This window comes from Hyla sarda, chromosome 6, assembly GCF_029499605.1.
Source record: "Hyla sarda isolate aHylSar1 chromosome 6, aHylSar1.hap1, whole genome shotgun sequence".
NCBI classification, from domain to species: Eukaryota; Metazoa; Chordata; class Amphibia; order Anura; family Hylidae; genus Hyla; species Hyla sarda.
This window is the reverse complement of record NC_079194.1, coordinates 209310328-209328209: the sequence shown is the minus strand read 5'-3', so window position 1 is coordinate 209328209 and position 17882 is coordinate 209310328. Positions and strand designations below refer to the sequence as shown.

General features: G+C 41.6%; 1 protein-coding gene across 2 annotated transcripts in view; it reads left to right on the top strand.

Moving 5' to 3' along the window:
• The window catches only part of BRD7 (bromodomain containing 7), a 49063-nt gene extending 32945 nt beyond the window's left edge, over nucleotides 1–16118 (top strand). The window contains exons 10-16 of one of the 2 annotated variants that reach the window (XM_056526357.1): nucleotides 893–1000; nucleotides 4919–5054; nucleotides 9606–9717; nucleotides 9854–9962; nucleotides 10928–11071; nucleotides 14065–14208; nucleotides 14292–16118. In XM_056526357.1, coding sequence (XP_056382332.1) covers nucleotides 893–1000; nucleotides 4919–5054; nucleotides 9606–9717; nucleotides 9854–9962; nucleotides 10928–11071; nucleotides 14065–14208; nucleotides 14292–14353 — 815 coding nt within the window. In that variant the 3' untranslated portion in view covers nucleotides 14354–16118. The remainder of the gene's footprint in view (nucleotides 1–892; nucleotides 1001–4918; nucleotides 5055–9605; nucleotides 9718–9853; nucleotides 9963–10927; nucleotides 11072–14064; nucleotides 14209–14291) is intronic. The other variant, XM_056526356.1, reaches the window with a different exon arrangement.
• Nucleotides 16119–17882: the final 1764 nt, after the last annotated feature.

The following is a 17882-nucleotide window of genomic DNA, read 5'->3' as shown; positions in this document are numbered from 1 at the left end:
CATAAGCATATGAGTAACAAGCAATAGAACAGTGACACATCAAAGAATGTCCTAAAAGGGAAAAAAGTGCAATGAACAGAGAGTAACCAAGGGAGAAATGAATGAGATACCATGAAGTCCTCCTGCCATGCAGCCACACACCTACCTCCTCCTACCCCAACGTACGTTTCGCTTGTGCTTCGTCAGGGGGCGTGGCACAGGCGACGAAGCACAGGCGAAACGTAAGTTAGGGTAGGAAGAGGTAGGTGTGTGGCTGCATGGCAGGAGGACTTCATGGTATCTCATTCATTTCTCCCTTGGTTACTCTCTGTTCATTGCACTTTTTCCCTTTTAGGACATTCTTTGATGTGTCACTGTTATATTGCTTGTTACTCATATGCTTATGGACATTTTGTAATGATATTCAGTGACCTTTTTCATGTTTACATTTGTATTTTCTATGGTACACCAGTTATTCCCTGTACTCCATGTAGGTCCACATTACTTGCCTCCCCCCATCTTCTGTGACTGCTATTGTAGTGCCTTATTTTATCCTCTTTTCATTTTTTATTGTATGTATTTTTTGCATATGTGTTAATAAAAGCTAATTTTATTTTACATGATCTGGTTCTATTTTGTTGGTAGTGTAATGTTGTTTTATTGTTAATTGTACACTCCGGTTGAAATTTGTTAAAATAAAATTGTGTGAGTTGCTTTGATCATCAAAGGTTTAAAATAAGTGACCACTTTTGGCCATGAGAGTGGAAGCTTAGCTTATTCCAGAAACACATGATCATTTTTCAGTCAATGACAAAATTGTCCTATTAGTTACAAAGCCACCTGTTCAGATAGAATCAAGCAAAACTCTCCATTTAAGTACCGTATGTAAAGCATTTTTCTTATTTTTCTGTAGACTCTAGTCATGGCACTGCTATCCTTGGGTCGACAGCTGGTCGACTGCAGTCAGGAGTTAATTCGCTGCAAGGGTTCAAGGAAGACAAACGCAACAAAGTCACTCCAGGTAACAGGGTTTAAAAAAGTTAAAACTTAGCTAAGATAGAGAAATTCCCAGTTCACATTAGTTTACTATGTTTCCCTTATTTACCAATTAAGTGCTTGTAAGCTCAACACACATTATATTGTAATAATAGCATTTACATTTTTACCGGTAACAACCACAAGGGTCATATAAAATGTCCTACACTACATTTTACAGCTTGAATTTGAACTTAATTTGCACAATTTTAGCAACTTTTCTCTAGATATAAAAAAATGACAAAAAGGTGGCTGTGGTTTTCCAGGAGATGTAGTTAAGACCATACTTGAGGGTTTGCATCTACTGCTAGCAGGCTCAGAAAGATATTGGAAATTGAAATTTGCAGCAGTACATATTGCATGCACGTCGCTCATTTGGAAGCCCACATTCTGGATCTAAATGAGCGGCTTGCAACATTGAGATCCATTGACAATTTGGGAAGGAGTCTGCTGCTCACTGAACAAGCACTTGTTGGGGCAGTATAGTGGTATTGAAGGTGCAGGACAGTGAGGCAGCCAGCTTGGCCACAGTTCTAAGGCCAGAGAGCCTCGATTGCCAGGTTGGCAAATGATGAGGATGTTTTTTTGGGCCTAGCACTGTTGCAGCAAGACTCTGCTTCAGTAAGGAGGGGAGTAGGAGTGCAGGGAAGGCCAGACAGGTGCTGGTAGTGGGGGGTTCAATTATGAGCGGGACAGACAGGGAAATTTTGATCCTGAAAGAACATTATCATTTTTTTTGGGCACCCCCTTGATTCTTCAGCCAAAATATTTTGGGTGCGTTATATAAATAGATATCTAGATAGATATATAGATAGATATAATATATTACTGACCCATCTGTTCTCTCATGTAACAGCACCTTCTCATGAATATCACAGGCTATATTCATTAGGTTTCGGAGAAGGGTCATTAATCCAGGAATTAATTCTTATTTCGAGTAGGGAAGGATTTTTTGCATTCCTCTGCATCAACACTGTAATAGTCTGAACTGAATGGAGGTATATATATATTTTTTTAATAGGCTGTTCAAAATTACAATGTGTCCTGCTAAAAGTAAACACTCATCAGTCACTCCAGTCTGCTCACTTTTGGACTGGATCAGTCCAAAAATAAGTCGACTCGGAGTCACTATAGGACTCTGTCCGGCTCATAAAAATGAATTAGGTGTGGTGGAGATAGCGCAGCAGCCAATTTTTTTTATTCTTCTGCTGCAGTATGCCCAAATGGTGGTGTGAATACATCCTAAGAGGTTAAATATTTATTTAAAAAAATATATATTTTTTTAATAAAATAACAGCATAACTCTTGTTCTCTGACTTTAGCTAGTCCTCTTTCTCGAGAATAGTAACATAGTTCATAAGGTTGAATAAAGACCAGAGTCCATCAAGTTCAACCTATATCCCTAATGAGTCCCTACTGAGTGATGAGCTACAATGCCACAGCCTATGGACAATGGTCTGGTTCTGAAGAAAAAGCAGTTCTTATTTAATACTGGAAAATATTTTTAATGTTCCAACACCAAAGCCTCACACGTGCATATTTTTGCTGCAGATTTTTGCTGCCCATTGACTTCAGTGGGTAGCAAAATGAGCTACAGCAAATCTGCAGCAGAAAATACACACGTGAACCTACCCATAGGGTAGCACGTAATGGATTCACAGTGTATTTTACGCTGCGGATCCGCAGGTGACCCGACCCATAGTGGGCTTCCAGCTGTTGCCAACCGCCCCGCCCCCTGGCCTGTTGGCAGCGGCAGTCCGCCGATTGGATCAACCACATAGAGGCCTGCAACGTGCTGGATTGCCGCTGCAAGCAGGCCCGGGGGCATGGTGGGGGTGGCAACAGCTGGAGGCACACTATGGGTCAGATCACCGATGGATCCACAGCGTAAAATGGGAAATCACACAGGCATGTTTTCTAGCAGTTTATGATGCAGTTTTTTAAGCCATCATAAGAATGAACAATGGAGAAGCACATGTTTGTTTCTTACACTTTTTTTGTTTCTCTTTGAATACACTTCTTCCTTTGGCCTAAATGTTATGGATATTTAGTAGTACCTGATAGTGTCGAGCTTTGCAAAATTGTTTACTTGGTGCAATGATTTTTTTTTTTTTTTGGACTAAAGCATCCGCCAACTCCTGGACAGTTTGTGGTGCACAGGGCGTTGGTGGAAGGAGTAAGACATGATGTCCCAGATGTGCTCAATCGCATTCAGGCCTGGGGAACGGGCGGACCAGTCCATAGCATCAATGCCTTCCTCTTGCAGGAACTGCTGACACACTCCAGCCACATGAGGTCTAGCATTGTCTTGCATTAGGAGGAACCCAGGGCCAACCGGACCAGCATATGGTCTCACAAGGGGTCTGAGGATCTCATCTCAGTACCTAATGGCAGTCAGGCTACCTCAGGCAAGCACATAGAGGGCTGTACGGCCCCCCCCAAAGAAATGCCACCCCACACAATCACTGACCCACCTCCAAACCGGTGATGCTGGAGGATGTTGCATGCAACAGAACGTTCTTCACTGCGTCCCCAGACTCTGTCACGTGCTCAGTGTGAACCTGCTTTCATCTGTGAAGAGCACAGGGCGCCAGTGGCGAATTTGCCAATTTTGGTGTTCTCTGGCAAATGCCAAATGTCCTGCACGGTGTTGGGCTGTAAGCACAACCCCACCTGTGGACGTCAGGCCCTCATACCACCCTCACGGAGTCTGTTTCTGACCGTTTGAGTGGACACATGCACGTTCTAGGCCTGCCAGAGGTCCTTTTGCAGTGCTCCTCCTTGCATAAAGGTGGAGGTAGCGGTTCTGCTGCTGGGTTGTTGACCTCCTACGGCCTCGTGCACATCTCCTGATGTACTGGCCTGTCTCCTGCTGGTAACGCCTCCATGCTCTGGACACTACGCTGACAGACACAGCAAACCATCTTGCCACAGCTCACCTTGAGGTGCCATCCTGGATGAGCTGCATTACCTGAGCCACCAGTGTGGGTTGTAGACTCCGTCTCATGCTACCACTAGAGTGAAAGCACCGCCAGCATTCAAAAGTGACCAAAACATCAGCCAGGAACCAGCCAGGAGTGGTCTGTGGTCACCACCTGCAGAACCACTCCTTTATTCGGGGGTGTCTTGCTAATTATTTATAATTTTCACCTGTTGTCTGTTCCATTTGCACAACAGCATGTGAAATTGATTGGAGTTACATTGGCCTTTATTTACGAAGAGTGTTGTGTAGGTTTCTTTATGGGTTGTAATTCCCTACAATTTATTTTCCACGGTATTTACTAAGGTTTCCCTACATTTTCCACTTTTTCTACATTTTGCTTTTTTTTTTTTACACATGCTCTGATCTGTCGGGTTTTCCTCTGCTCTAAGCCACCACATTTTCTGTGGAAACCTTTGTAACTATGTTGCGTTTTTGTGAAAATGTCAGGACACGCCCCTTTTCGGTGACCACACCCCCTTTTCCCGAAGACCACACCCCTTTTTCAGGGTTTCTTAGTAAAATGGAGAGTTAGTCAGTCAGGTTTTTTTAAATTCTGGCGCACCACCCGACAAAACATGTCAGGTTTGCAATAGTAAATGAGGGCCATGGTGTTGTTTGTGTTCCCTTTATTTTTCAAGCAGTGTATTTGCTAAATATGAATAGTTCGGCTACTTTCAGGCATCATTTACACCAAACTTGGACCTGCTGAGTCAGACTTTGATCCCTATAACAGCTTGTGATGATCTAAGTCTTGTTCAGGAGGTTTGAATTTTAAGGGTGTATTATGGTCATGTAAAAATGCCCTTATGTATAATTCATGACATCTTGCCTTCAAAAGGTTATATGACTCATTATTTAACTTTATTGCCGCCCAAATTGTGAATGCATAATATCAGTACATTATATGTGATTTATCTTTAGTTTTATACTTGAACTATGGACCATTCACCTCCTACGCTCCCTCATATGACTCAACGTTTGCAAACATCAGCAAGGACGACTCTGACCTTATTTACACAACATATGGAGAAGAACCCAATCTTCAGGGCACGTTCAGGTATAGTTTCTAGTTTTGTTTACCAGATATGTTGCATGGGTGGACATAATAGGATAATGCAAATTTCCCAAATTCAGAAAAAAAAAAAGTAGCAGATGAAAAGGTAGAGATGCTTATCACCGGAAAAAAGGAAAGTATAGGGATGCATGAAGATAACACCTAGGGCAGTGGTCTCCAACCTGCGGACCTCCAGATGTTGCAAAACTACAACTCCCAGCATGCTGGGAGTTGTAGGTTTGCAACATCTGGAGGTCTGCAGGTTGGAGACCACTGACCTAGGGTATAAAGTAATCCTCCACACTGAAGAGCAACAACAAGATTTTTCCAATTTCTTCAGCGAGGCTACTTTGAATCAGCCTAGCGTGTGACTGCCATTAAAGGGGTTCTCCGGTGCTTACACATCTTATCCCCTATCCAAAGGATAGGGGATAAGATGCCTGATCGCGGGAGTCCCGCCGCTGGGGACCCCTGGGATCTTGCATGCGGCACCCCGTTTGTAATCAGTCCCCGGAGCGTGTTCGCTCCGGGTCTGATTACCGGCGACTACAGGGTGGGCGGCGTGTGACTTCACGCCTCCGCCCCCGTGTGACATCACGCTCCGCCCCTCAATGCAAGCCTACGGGAGGAGGCGTGACAGCTATCGCGCCCCCTCCCGTAGACTTGCATTGAGGGGTGGACTTCACACGGGGGCGGAGGCGTGACATCACACACCGCCCGCCCTGTAGTCGCCGGTAATCAGTCCCGGAGCGAACACGCTCCGGGGACTGATTACAAACGGGGTGCCGCATGCAAGATCCCAGGGTTCCCCAGCGGCGGGACTCCTGCGATAAGGCATCTTATCCCCTATCCTTTTGGATAGGGGATAAGATGTCTAAGCACCGGAGATCCCCTTTAAAGGAGTAGTCTCATGGAATAAAATGTATCCCCTATCCGCAGGTGTAAGGTGTTAAAGACAAACTATTTATTTTGTCACATCCCAGTCCACTTTTCTTAGTCCATGTGTGACAGTGTTTAAGTTCTGTAATAGAAATTAGCTCTCCATGCATGAACTTAACATGAGGAGTTTTTTATTTTTTTTTTAAGGTTTTAACCACTGATTTAAGACCAAATAAAATCTGGGTCTTAGTTAAAGCATAGCTCTTCTTTCAAAATAGTCAGTGATGAGATAGTAGGTGAGTATCAGTCTCACAACAGAGAATAGCCCACTTTTTCTTCTTAAAGATTTATCATGCTTATGTTGGGTTTATCTTTTATCAACAAAACCGCTCTGAAAACCTCACAGTAAATTTAAAAGTCCTGACTAACTAATGACAACATGTTGGCGCGTATTGTCCCATAATGAACCAACAAATGGTCTATTAGTAAATCTGACAGAATGTGAAAGCAAAACCCTTATATATAGGGATTCTAAAACTTGACAATATTAGTGGGCAGTTGTTAATCTTCAGTCCCAGGTCATCTATGTGCCCCAGCAAAGCTAAGGGGCTGCCAAGCAGCCAGCATTAAGAGGGACGGGTAAGCAGTACCTATGAATGTCTGTAGACAACATCTGGCAAACAAATATTTTTTCTTCACATACATTAGTGGATATCCTGAATTACAAAAATAAACAAAATAAAGCTGACATCTTGAAATGCAGTTTGCAGTCTGCTCTCAGATTCAAACTTGGATTAAGTTGACATTTTCCTTCCAGTAATCTATTCCATATGTGAGGTCTGTGTGCCAGAGATGCTGCTGCCTTTACTAGCTCTCATGTACAAGCACAGCTTCTTTCCCTTCTAATACAGCCCCTGAAGACTCTGCTGTGGGTCCTCTCCTACCTAGCTATACCCTTAAAGCGCAACGGTCATGAGGTTCGGGGCATAGAACCTAACCACAGTGTGTGTATTTGGTGTCAAATATGTCTGCAGCCTCGCCTTTATCCCTCTTATTAAACACTTTTAACTCAATAAATCACCTAGGGAACAGTAAAATTCCTACGTTAAAACAACTTCTCCTTCGCAAAAGATTAAATACTAAATGTTATCTAAAATATACCAAGCCCAGTTAGGAGAAAATGAATTGCAGCCCCTATGTGACAAATGGGAGATGGATCTGGGGGAAACATTTACAGCTCAACAATGGGCTAAGGCATTTATACTGGGAACGAAGATCTCTAAATGTGCAGCACATCTTGAGACCGCCGGGAAATTAGTGTACAGGTGGCATCTAACTCCTTATAGAATGTCAAAGAATTGTTGGCGCTGTAACACACAGATAGGAGCATACATGCATATGTGGTGGGAGAGCATTTGCATTCAAGAAGTGTGGAGGCAAACTTTCAATACGTTCATGTAAAATAATAGGCTATACAATACCATGGGGCCCAGAAGTAGCCCTTTTGGGACCTACCATTAGTAGATACAACAATTATAATCCACTATTTAACCATTGTTAGAAATAAAATAGCAGCAAAGTGGAAGGATTCTGAGATTCCGGAGACCAAAAGTAAAATTAATTTGATACATTGATTCAAATGATTACACTTATTCAATTTAGAGAAGCATGGGCGAAATGGTTAAAATATAAGCCAATCAGTATTTATAATTAATAACTAATAATTCATCATTTAATTTTGCACCCCCCCTTAGCCTACTTAGCCCCCATTCTAACTCCAACTACTTTCCTTTTTCTCTTTTTGTAAATTTTTTTAGTTTTTGTTAATATTTCCGACATACAATAGACAAGAAATAAAAAGGGATGATTATGTAAGAATAGAATTGGGTCGGAATTATTTATCTGTATTTGTATATAAACCTAAACAAAATATATATAAAAAAAACACTTTTATATATGCAGCCACTGACAGTCTGATAGGCGTGGCCAGGGGTTCGCTATGCCCCGCGGCCGCAACACCTATCCCCTGTACACCAACGCTGGGACCGCTGTGTGATTGAGACCCAGGTCCCAGCGCATGCGCCCCTAATCTTTCATATGTAAGCACTGACCGACATTTCTTTACAGAGCGAGCGCTCTGTCTGACACCTCCGTGCACCCGGGCAATACTGGAGGCAGAGAGTGAGCGCTCTTTGCCTCTAATGAATGCAGAAGAGCCCAGCGCATCTCCTGCACAGGAAGAATTAAGAGAAGGCGCACACGGGCTCAGACAGTTGAAGTGAGCGCTCACGTTTTCTAAAGAAATGTCGGCGCTTACATATAAAGGATAAGGGGCGCATGCGCTGGGACCTGTGTGTCAATGACACAGCGGTCCCAGCGCTGGTGTACAGGGGATAGGAGTGGCGGCTGCAGGGCATAGAGAACCCCTAGCCACTCCTATCAGACTGTCAGTCGCTGCATATAAGTGTTTTTTGAGCTAATAAAAGCTGTAAGAGGGATAATGGTGAGGCTGCAGACATATTTTACACACCATACACTGGGGTTAGGTTATATGCTCCAAACCTCATGACAGCTGTGCTTGAATTCAGCCTACATTTGTATATCTATACCTAACTGCTGTTATTTCTAAGGCCTTGTTCACGTCATTGGTGTACCCCAAGAGCTTAACTCGGCATACAGGCTTATTCATACAGTTTACTATAAGCAAGTAAACCTGCCAATCCAGGGTATGTAGTTTAAATAAAATAGTAATAATAGTAGGCAAGAAACATTAAAACATTTATCAACTTGGGGGGCCGGCAGGTCTTTGCATTGTTTAGCCTACCAGATCATTTCAGTAAGGATTTTCCCAGCGTTGGTGCAACACCCTGTAATCTGCTCTGAGATGAATAAATTCTGAGGGACTCCTGTAGATTCCTATAAACGTGAGGACCTGTTGTAGTTACCCTTATTACCACTTCTTCCAGTGTACAGTGTCGTCATCATCATCTACTTAAAAATAAATAAGTACCGTATTTATTGGGGTATAACACGCACTGGCCTATAACACGCACCCTCATTTTTCCAAGCAAATGTGGTTAAAAAATAAAGTTTTTACCCAAATATCCTTGTTAAAATGAGGGTGCGTGTAAATGCGTGTTGTACCCCGATAAATCTTTTTGGCCCTGCAGAAGCCGCAGCGGTTCAATGATTTTAAAGCTGCTGCTTTAAATCATGTAATTTCAGCGGCTTCTGTGGGGCCAGAGTCTCACCGCCTGATTCCCACGTCCATCCCCATTCCCGGCTTTCATATTTACCGGTCATCACGCGCTCTGGCGGCATCCTTCGCTGTCGCTGCACATTGATGAGTGATGTCATCAGCGCACAGCGACAGTACAGGATGCTGCTGGAGCCTGCAGGAGCGTGCCAACAGGTAAATATGGAACTTCTGTATTCCCATAGACATCAATCTAGCGGCGCAACAGCTTTAGTCATCAGTCATCTGGCACGGAGTGGAGTTCGCTCGTGTACTGGATGACTAGGGTGGCACGCCGGAGACCCCAATCAGACATCTTATCCCTATCCTTTAGATGGGGATAAGATGTCTAGGGGTGGAGTATCCCTTTATGAGCCTCATGAACCTAATGTGTATTGCTAGTTGCAAAAATATTATTATTTTTTTTTTTTTTTTTAAAGCATAGAGGAATTCTTGGAGAACTCAAAATACCAACCTTATGGAATAGCGGACTGTATTCTTGATGTTTTCAGTGATGGAGAATATTCCAGAACAGAACGAGAACAGAATGCAGTAAGTACATTTACTCTGTTATATGATTGCACACAACAAAGAAATGTGAGTGTAGATAATACTAGAGGATGTTATATGCTCATTAGTACAGCTGTAGCACTAATGCTTTCTTCATAGTATGCTGTTTTATTTTTAGGCAACTATGGGTGAACAGTCGTCAAAGCCAGACACCAGCAATAGCTCTGATGACTTTGTAAGTCTGAAGTCTGTGCTCGGAATATTTGATGAAACTCTTGATAATGAAGGTAAATTTAGCTTGAAGGGTGTGTTTTGTTTGTACAATTTTTGTGTAAGTTGTGGATTTTATAGCTGTTGTATCAGAATATCCTGTTGTGTTTATAGAGACCGGTGCGGTGCCAGAAAGTAGGCCAAACTAATATTGGGTCATTTATCTAGCCAGCATGATCAAAGAAGACAGCAGTTTATTTATAAACCTTTGAGACTCCGTGACATTACACATACATCAGTATTGGTCCAAAAGCAAGCCGGGAATGGAATGCACAGAGAGGACTTAACAGTCCCTGGGCTCCAGTCCTCAGAGCTTGAGCAGGGCTAGAATCCAAAAGCAAACAATGCAAAACGGAAGACAGCGCTCCAAGCATATCCAAGAAAATGTGGTTTATTTACCCATCAAATACAGAATTACAACGTTTCGACCTTACAATAAGGTCTTTGATCACGCTTAATAAAGACCTTGTAGTAAAGGAAAAGCATTGCATTTCTGTGTTTGATGGGCGATTAAACCACATTTTCTTGGACATCCTGCTTTGAGTGCTATTTTCCATCTTGCATTGTTTGATTTTACATCCGTATCGGTATTGCATATGTGGCTTACATCTCATTCACCAGGTTAGTACTGAGCGATTGTGTGTCCAATGTTTTTAAGAAGATTGATGTGGGTTATACAGATCTGGTAAAACTTGAGGTGCTTGAAGAAAAACTTACTTTTATAATAAGTTCAGAAAGATGCAGTATATGTGATATAACCCTTTGCACAAGGACATTGAAATCTGGGGAATTACTGCATTTTCTCGGTCGCTCTTCATTCTGTGTCCAGTGCCTTGGGTAATGTAATGATGGTCTTCACAATGGAATAGCTTCACCCAAACTGGAGAAGAAACTTAATTATAGTAATAAAAAAAAAACTCCACTGTACTATGGACATTTTATCTGGCTAAAGTTTTTTTTTTAATGATGAATATATTTGCAGAAGCTGAGAAGATCCAGAGGAAACTTGATGAAACTACTGTTTTGATCCGGGAGCTACAAGAGGTGCAAAATGATCGTCTTAGTACAAAGCCTCCTCCTAACATGATCTGTTTACTGGCACCATCAGCCAAGGAACTTCAGATTGGTAAGATACAACAACTGCTAAAATACATCCTAAAAAGTAAATCTCCACAAATGTTGTCATTTTAAGCACAAAATTCTGTGCTGATTACTTTATTTTTAGGAGTTCCAAATGGACATAGGTTTAACAGATAACATTTTTAGGGATGTCCCGATAACGATACTAGTATTGGTATCGGGGACGATACCCGGTATTTGCATGGTATCGGGGACTCGTCTAATGCCCCCGATACCTGGTGGAGTGCTCCGCTGCTTCTCCGATCCGCATCGTGCCGCAGCCCTGTTCCGCCGCCCCCTTTACTGCCGCTACTCCGTTCTGCCGTTTGAATCATGTGGTCTTATGGAGGAGCATGTGACACTCGCGTCACTCCACCTCCTCCCCTGCGCCCAGCGTAATGCTACGGAGGAAGCAGAGTGACGTGTATGTCACATGCTCCTCCATTAGACCACATGATTCAGATGGCAGAACGGAGCAGCGGCAGTAAAGGGAAAGGGACAGCGGAGCGGCGACAGGCAAGTAAGCAACTGCAAGGGGGGTCCTGCTGGCTACAGGAGGGCTGATAAAAATGTCTGCAGGGGGGCTGTGTTCTACAGGGTTGGCTGCTGTCTAATGTCTGCAACTGTCTATACTACTTACAAGGGGGTACTACCTACTATTAAAGGCAATCTTACAGCAGAGTCACCTGCACTAACTTTAGGTAGCTAGTGCAGGTCACCCGCTTTCTACCGCTGCTCACCATGTGATCATCGGTTTAGCTGGCAATACAAATTCCCTGTTGTGCCCAATGGAGAAGAGAGAAATCTTGGCTCATATTACAGCAGCCGCCTCCATTGTACACAACAAGAACCCACATATACGGTAAACAGCGCCAGAAACCGGGTCACCCTGGTGTCGGATTCCCTTTAGAATAAAAGTACTCGTACTTGGTATCGGCGAGTACTAGAATTAAAGTATCGGTACTCATACTCGGTCTTAAAAAAAAAATGTTATCGGGACATCCCTAAACCTTTTTGATACCTTTAGAGGCATCTTTAGCAGCTTTAGAGGCATTTGCAGATTTGTATTAGAAAACTGGCGCTCTGACTAATAGCATGGAAGGGGGAAAATAGTTCAGTCTTCTCTTCAGTTCTATGCTTATAGTTTTCACAATGTGCATTGTAGCATTTTTGCACTTTAGTTTTTTCCTCCTTACATTTTAAAAATCATAACCCTTTCAATTTTGCACCCTAAAAATCCATATGATGTGTTTTTTTTTTTGTGCCACCAATTCTACTTTGTTGACATCAGTCATTTTACCGAAAAAATTGTGTGACAAAATTGAAGAAAAAATGCCATTTTGTAACTTTTGGGGACTTCCGTTTCTATGCAGTATGTTTTATATAGGTTTGATTTTGTTGTACTTCTGGAAAAAATCATAACTACATGCACAAAAATGTATTTGTTAAAAGTTGTCATCTTCTGACCACTAACTTTTTTTTATTTCTCCACAAATTATGAGGGCTAATTTTTTGCACCGTGATCGGAAGTTTTTATCGGTACCATTTTTGATCAGACTTTTTAATCGCTGTTTCATTTTTTTTTAATGGTATAAAAAGTGACCAAAAATACGTTATTTTGGACTTTTTGAATTTTTTGGGCGCATACGCCATTAACCGTGCAGTTTATTTAACAATATAATTTTTATGGTTCGGACATTAACGCACGCGGCGATACCACCTATGGTTTGTATTCATTTTTACACACTTTTTTTTGAAGTGGGGAAAAGGGGGTGATTCTGATTTTTATGAGGGAAGGGGTTAAATCACATTTATTAACTTTTTACTTTTTTTTATTTATTTTTTATGCAGTGTTCTAGCCCCCTCTAGGGGCTGTAACATTGCATATACTGATTGCAGGCACTGTTCAATGCATTGCCATAGGAATGCATTGATCAGTGTTTTCTGCGCTCAAGACTGGATTTCAGGCTTGGAGCAATCAAACGCCGATCGGACAGCCGGGAAGAAGGTAAGACACCTCCTGCTGTTCTGGACGCCGCAGTGCCACCACGGCGGTCCCGAACAGCTCCCCTGAGCTAGCTGGTATGGATTTCTCCCATTTTAGATGCCACAATCAACTTTGATCGTAGAGTCTAAAGAGTATTTCCTCCTGAAGAATGAGCAACGCCATTCTTCAGGCGGAAACTTCCAATCGCATTTTCCGTTCACAAATTCCGAAGTGTAAATTTGTGAATGGAAACCCATTCACTATACAGTACATTTTAGCAAGCGGAATTTCTGCCTGCAATTTCAAAGCAGAATTGCAGGGGGAAATTCCGTAGTGTGAACCTAGCCTAACAGTACTGCAGATTGCTATTGGGCCATATAGGAGAAGTTAACATCCCGTTTTCTGACTTCACTCTTTGCACCTCACAGACATCTTGCTCTGCCTTAACTTGGCATGCACTCAATATTAGGCATTTCACGCGGACTTAATATGGCCACATTTGTGTCCATATTACCACAGCAAGTCCCAGCCTGACCATAGATGTGATCACCTAAACTGATAAAATTGCAGGAATGCAGCTATAATACACCTGTGTGTGGGCCTATCTATGCATGCAGAAATTGTGTGTGTGTGTGTGTGTGTGTGTGTCAGTCAGTAAGTGTAAGCTGCTACACACTTTTCAGGCTACAATCAAGAGCTTAAGGGTTGTCAGCACTGAAACTCCATCCCAACCAAAACTTGACATGTCAGACCTTTTTTTTTTTACAATAGCTTTTATAGTGTACAGAGCACTTTGGAAGCCTAGGTTAAGAAATGAATGACACTGGTATTTCAGTAGTGATTCACTTAAACACTGGAATCGCACTTTCATTTTTTTTTCAACTAACAGTATTATCTATAAGATAGATAGATAAGATAAAAAGGCTAATGCATTCAAAACACCTGGACTATAGACCTATTCTCTAAAAGAAATAATCATTGAAAATGTCTTCACGCTTTGTTTTTGCTTACAGCTGGAAAAGTTAATGAAAACCTAAAGGAATTAGCCCATCAGGTGCCTCCAGGGGACATTGTTAGTGTTCTTGGCATCCGGAAGGCTATGGGAATTGTCTCTCCTTATGTGAGCACAGAAGAGATGGTGGTGGATCTGACTGCAGGTACAATGAATATCTGAAGGAAAATCCTGTTACTCTGTCCATTGCAGTAATTGTATTTACAATATTTTTCCATTTCCCAACAGGAGCTCAAGATGGCACAGTGTTATGTAGAAATGGAAACGAGTGCCCACCGATAGGGACGTAAAGTTGGAAAGAAGTAGAACTTGTAAATGAATACATACCTTTAATCTTTTACTACAAATAAAAACAGGACCATGGTTTTGATAACATCTGTCTTAAGTTTATGTGGGTAAAAAAATGGGGCATTTGCAAAGGGAAAAACCTTAAGTTTTTAGTTTTTTTTGCAAATCAATAGTATTGTGCAGCTACACTGTGAATGTAAATCTTGGTCCTGTGAGAGGATTCTTTATAAAAGGAAAATATTTTACTTCAAGTAAAAATAGTTACATCAATAACGTCTAGTACAGCTATTGCCATACTGGATGTTATCCACATAACTAATTATGTTGTCGTGAGAACTTGTATTCAATTCTCGTCCTTATACAGGAAGCATATACTCAGACTTTCCAACAAAGCATATTATATTAGGCACAGTTTGCCCCCAGGTAACCTCCAGTAACATACATGGAGGTAAGAAAATTAAATAGAAGTCATTTTAAGTCTTTCCCGATAAATTTGACTGCAACTTGAAAAAACACCTCAATTTTCTAATTGTAACTTTTGGTGCAGTTTATATACACAACTAGGCCATTGTCTTGTAATACCAACAAAAAGTTGACCTAAAGGCGATGTTTTAATCCACGGCTGGATAAAATTGAGTTATGGTTGCCACAATCAAAACAATGACATTAAGGCAATTAAATTACATAGTAATTAGTCATACATCATACATAAGGCATCTGCATCAGACATGGCAATAAATAGAAAAACAATTCCCTTGCAGGGTTTACAAATGATTCAAATACATTATCCTACATCTGACACAACATTCCACAGAGGATAAAACACGGCATTGTAGCATTTACCACATAAATAAACATTTATCAAATGTGAAAAGCAGTTTACAAATTATTTTCTCATTTTGTAGAAATGCTATACTGGCACAATATGTTCTTAATCTTTTTGTCTGGGCACTTAGAGGTCATTTGTTGGAGGAGAGTATTTTAAAGGATGTGCTCACAACTTCTGTGTTCATCGGATAGCAGGAGTGCTAACACACAAGTCTCTTATGTTATTGCCTTTAGACACAAAAGAAAAGCAAGTAGAAAGTAAAAACTTTAAAGTTTAAGGCAGTAGGGGTCTCCCTCCCACTGAATTTGCTGTCCACTGCCTGTTAGGTTCAGTACATCAATAGTAACGGAGACAAGATGGACTGTAGGGAGTGGAGGTGGGGCAATGCTTACCACAGGCTGCTCCTGTCTGCTCATACAACCAGTGCCTCAGCTCTAAGCTACTAGATGTATGCAGCTGCTGCAAGGAAGTCATCTCCTGTTTTACTGCAGTCAAATAATTGCTTGTCTAGTTAGTTACAGTCATCTACACTCACGTATGTGTGGTTTGTCAGTGTCTGTGTTATACAGGTTTTTTACTTTTTATAATGCTGGAAAATAGGTGCAAAAAGAGGTGGTACTGAACTTGGGGTGGATAGCTGGAAAAGTAACGTAGCCAAATCTATGGCTTTAGGGATAAAGAAACATTTGTCAAAATTGTGGAATCTTTTAAAATGTTTGTTGAAATCCCAGCTACGGTACATTTTCCTGGTCATTCACTTATGAACAGACGTCTTATAGATCAATAGTGCAGATGAACATATAAACCTTTTAGATTATATTTTTAGAGGAAAAAAATGTCTTTTTCCAAAAATAAAGAAGGTCTTATTTCTAAATGAACAGTGGCCAGTAGAGATGAGTGAAGTTACAGTAATTCGATTCGTCACAAACTTCTCGGCTCGGCAGTTGCTGACTTTAGCCTGCATAAATGAGTTCAGCTTTCAGGTGCTCCGGTGGGCTGGAAAAGGTGGATACAGTCCTAGGAGAGAGTCTCCAGCCCACCGGAGCACCTGAAAGCTGAACTCATTTATGCAGGCTAAAGTCAGCAACTGCCGAGCTGAGAAGTTTGTGATGAATTGAATCACTGTAACTTCGCTCATCTCTAGTGGCCAGAATGGTGATAAGTGCATACTGATCATTTTCTGAATACTGGGCACATGATATGTGAAATGACCCTTATTGCCAAACAAAAAGTTGGCTACTTTCACATGGTAGTATGTGCATCAGAATTTGTAACAATTTCCATTGTTACTTCTAAAAGTGACGTTAATACTGATGCAAAATACAAAACAGAGTGGCGCCACGCCAAAGTGTCCTTTTTCTGACCAGTTGTCTTCAAATGACAAATTGTGCTGATTTAAGCTGATGAATACTATAATTCAACCAAACTGGTTACAACACTATATACAAACACTCTTACTATTATTACAGTAAAAACACTATGGCAATGGTCCAAGCTCTGGGTATCACAACTTGTGGTGCTATGGCCACTGACAGATGGAAGCTGCATGGTTAAGGTTCCTTTGTATCTGTAACTCTGCATTCTCTTTTTCACCAGTCATGAGATACAAAAGTATAGGGCACAATTGGGATAGTTCATGGTTGTCTCATTAATAAAGGCTAGTTGCACAAGTTCTCTTGAAAGTTGAAAATGTACTGCACTATTTTATGACACATGATCTGGCAGGAGATATGGGTGTCCATTGGCCTCTGCACTCAAAATTATTTAAGATAAAATAAAAATAGCAAGTTTTGTCTTGCAAAATTCTCCAAGGGACTTTTATAGACTATCATCATGATAGGCCCTTAGTATCTGATCAGTGTGGTGCAGACACGCTTGGTGATGTACAGAAATGGAGCTGAAATGTAGCCAGGCTGGGTTATTGCACATCCAATCCCTTTGCAGTGAATGGTTGCTGAGCTGCAGTAACCTGGCACAGCCGCTACACAATGACTGGAACCATGTGCTCCAGCTCTGACTGTTCACATACAGCTAACTGACTGGCGGGGGTGCAGGATATCTGCCCCCAAACCAGATATTCATTGCCAAAAACAAAGTCCAGAAACCCTTTTTAAATGTTAACTCCTTCAAGCTTGTAGGTTAGAGTACTAGCAATACTGGAGTTATCTGAGAGATGGGGATAGAAGTGGGTCACTTGGGGCTAGGGAACATATTATTCTTTCTCCTCCCAGAGGAATCTGTCCTGTTGCAGACTTACCCATATTACCCTCACATAGGAGGGTTTGTGTCATAAGGTTGACTTGGCAACACTAGCGCTCAATCTACCAGGTGCCTCTCCAATCCTCAGTCTAAAACATTTAAGTGAAGATGAGAACACAAGAGTCCTGTTGCTTTGTAGGCTCCGTCCACTGTTCTCATTTGATTTACATTTATTTGATCCAAGATTATTGGGAAAACGTGTTGCTTTTTGAAGTACACATGGTGCATTGCTGCACATAATCCACAAAAGACGCTGCAGCAGTGCATGACCGTATATACATCTAAACTTATATTAACACAGTTCTTCTGATTAATATAACCACAGACTGTGAAACATTTCTTCTGTCTACTACCAAAAGTATTCTATGCAGTTAGCGCATGCACACAGTTAATATTCCTTGCTCAGTGGCAGTGAAGGGGATGCAATGACTTTCTATATTTAT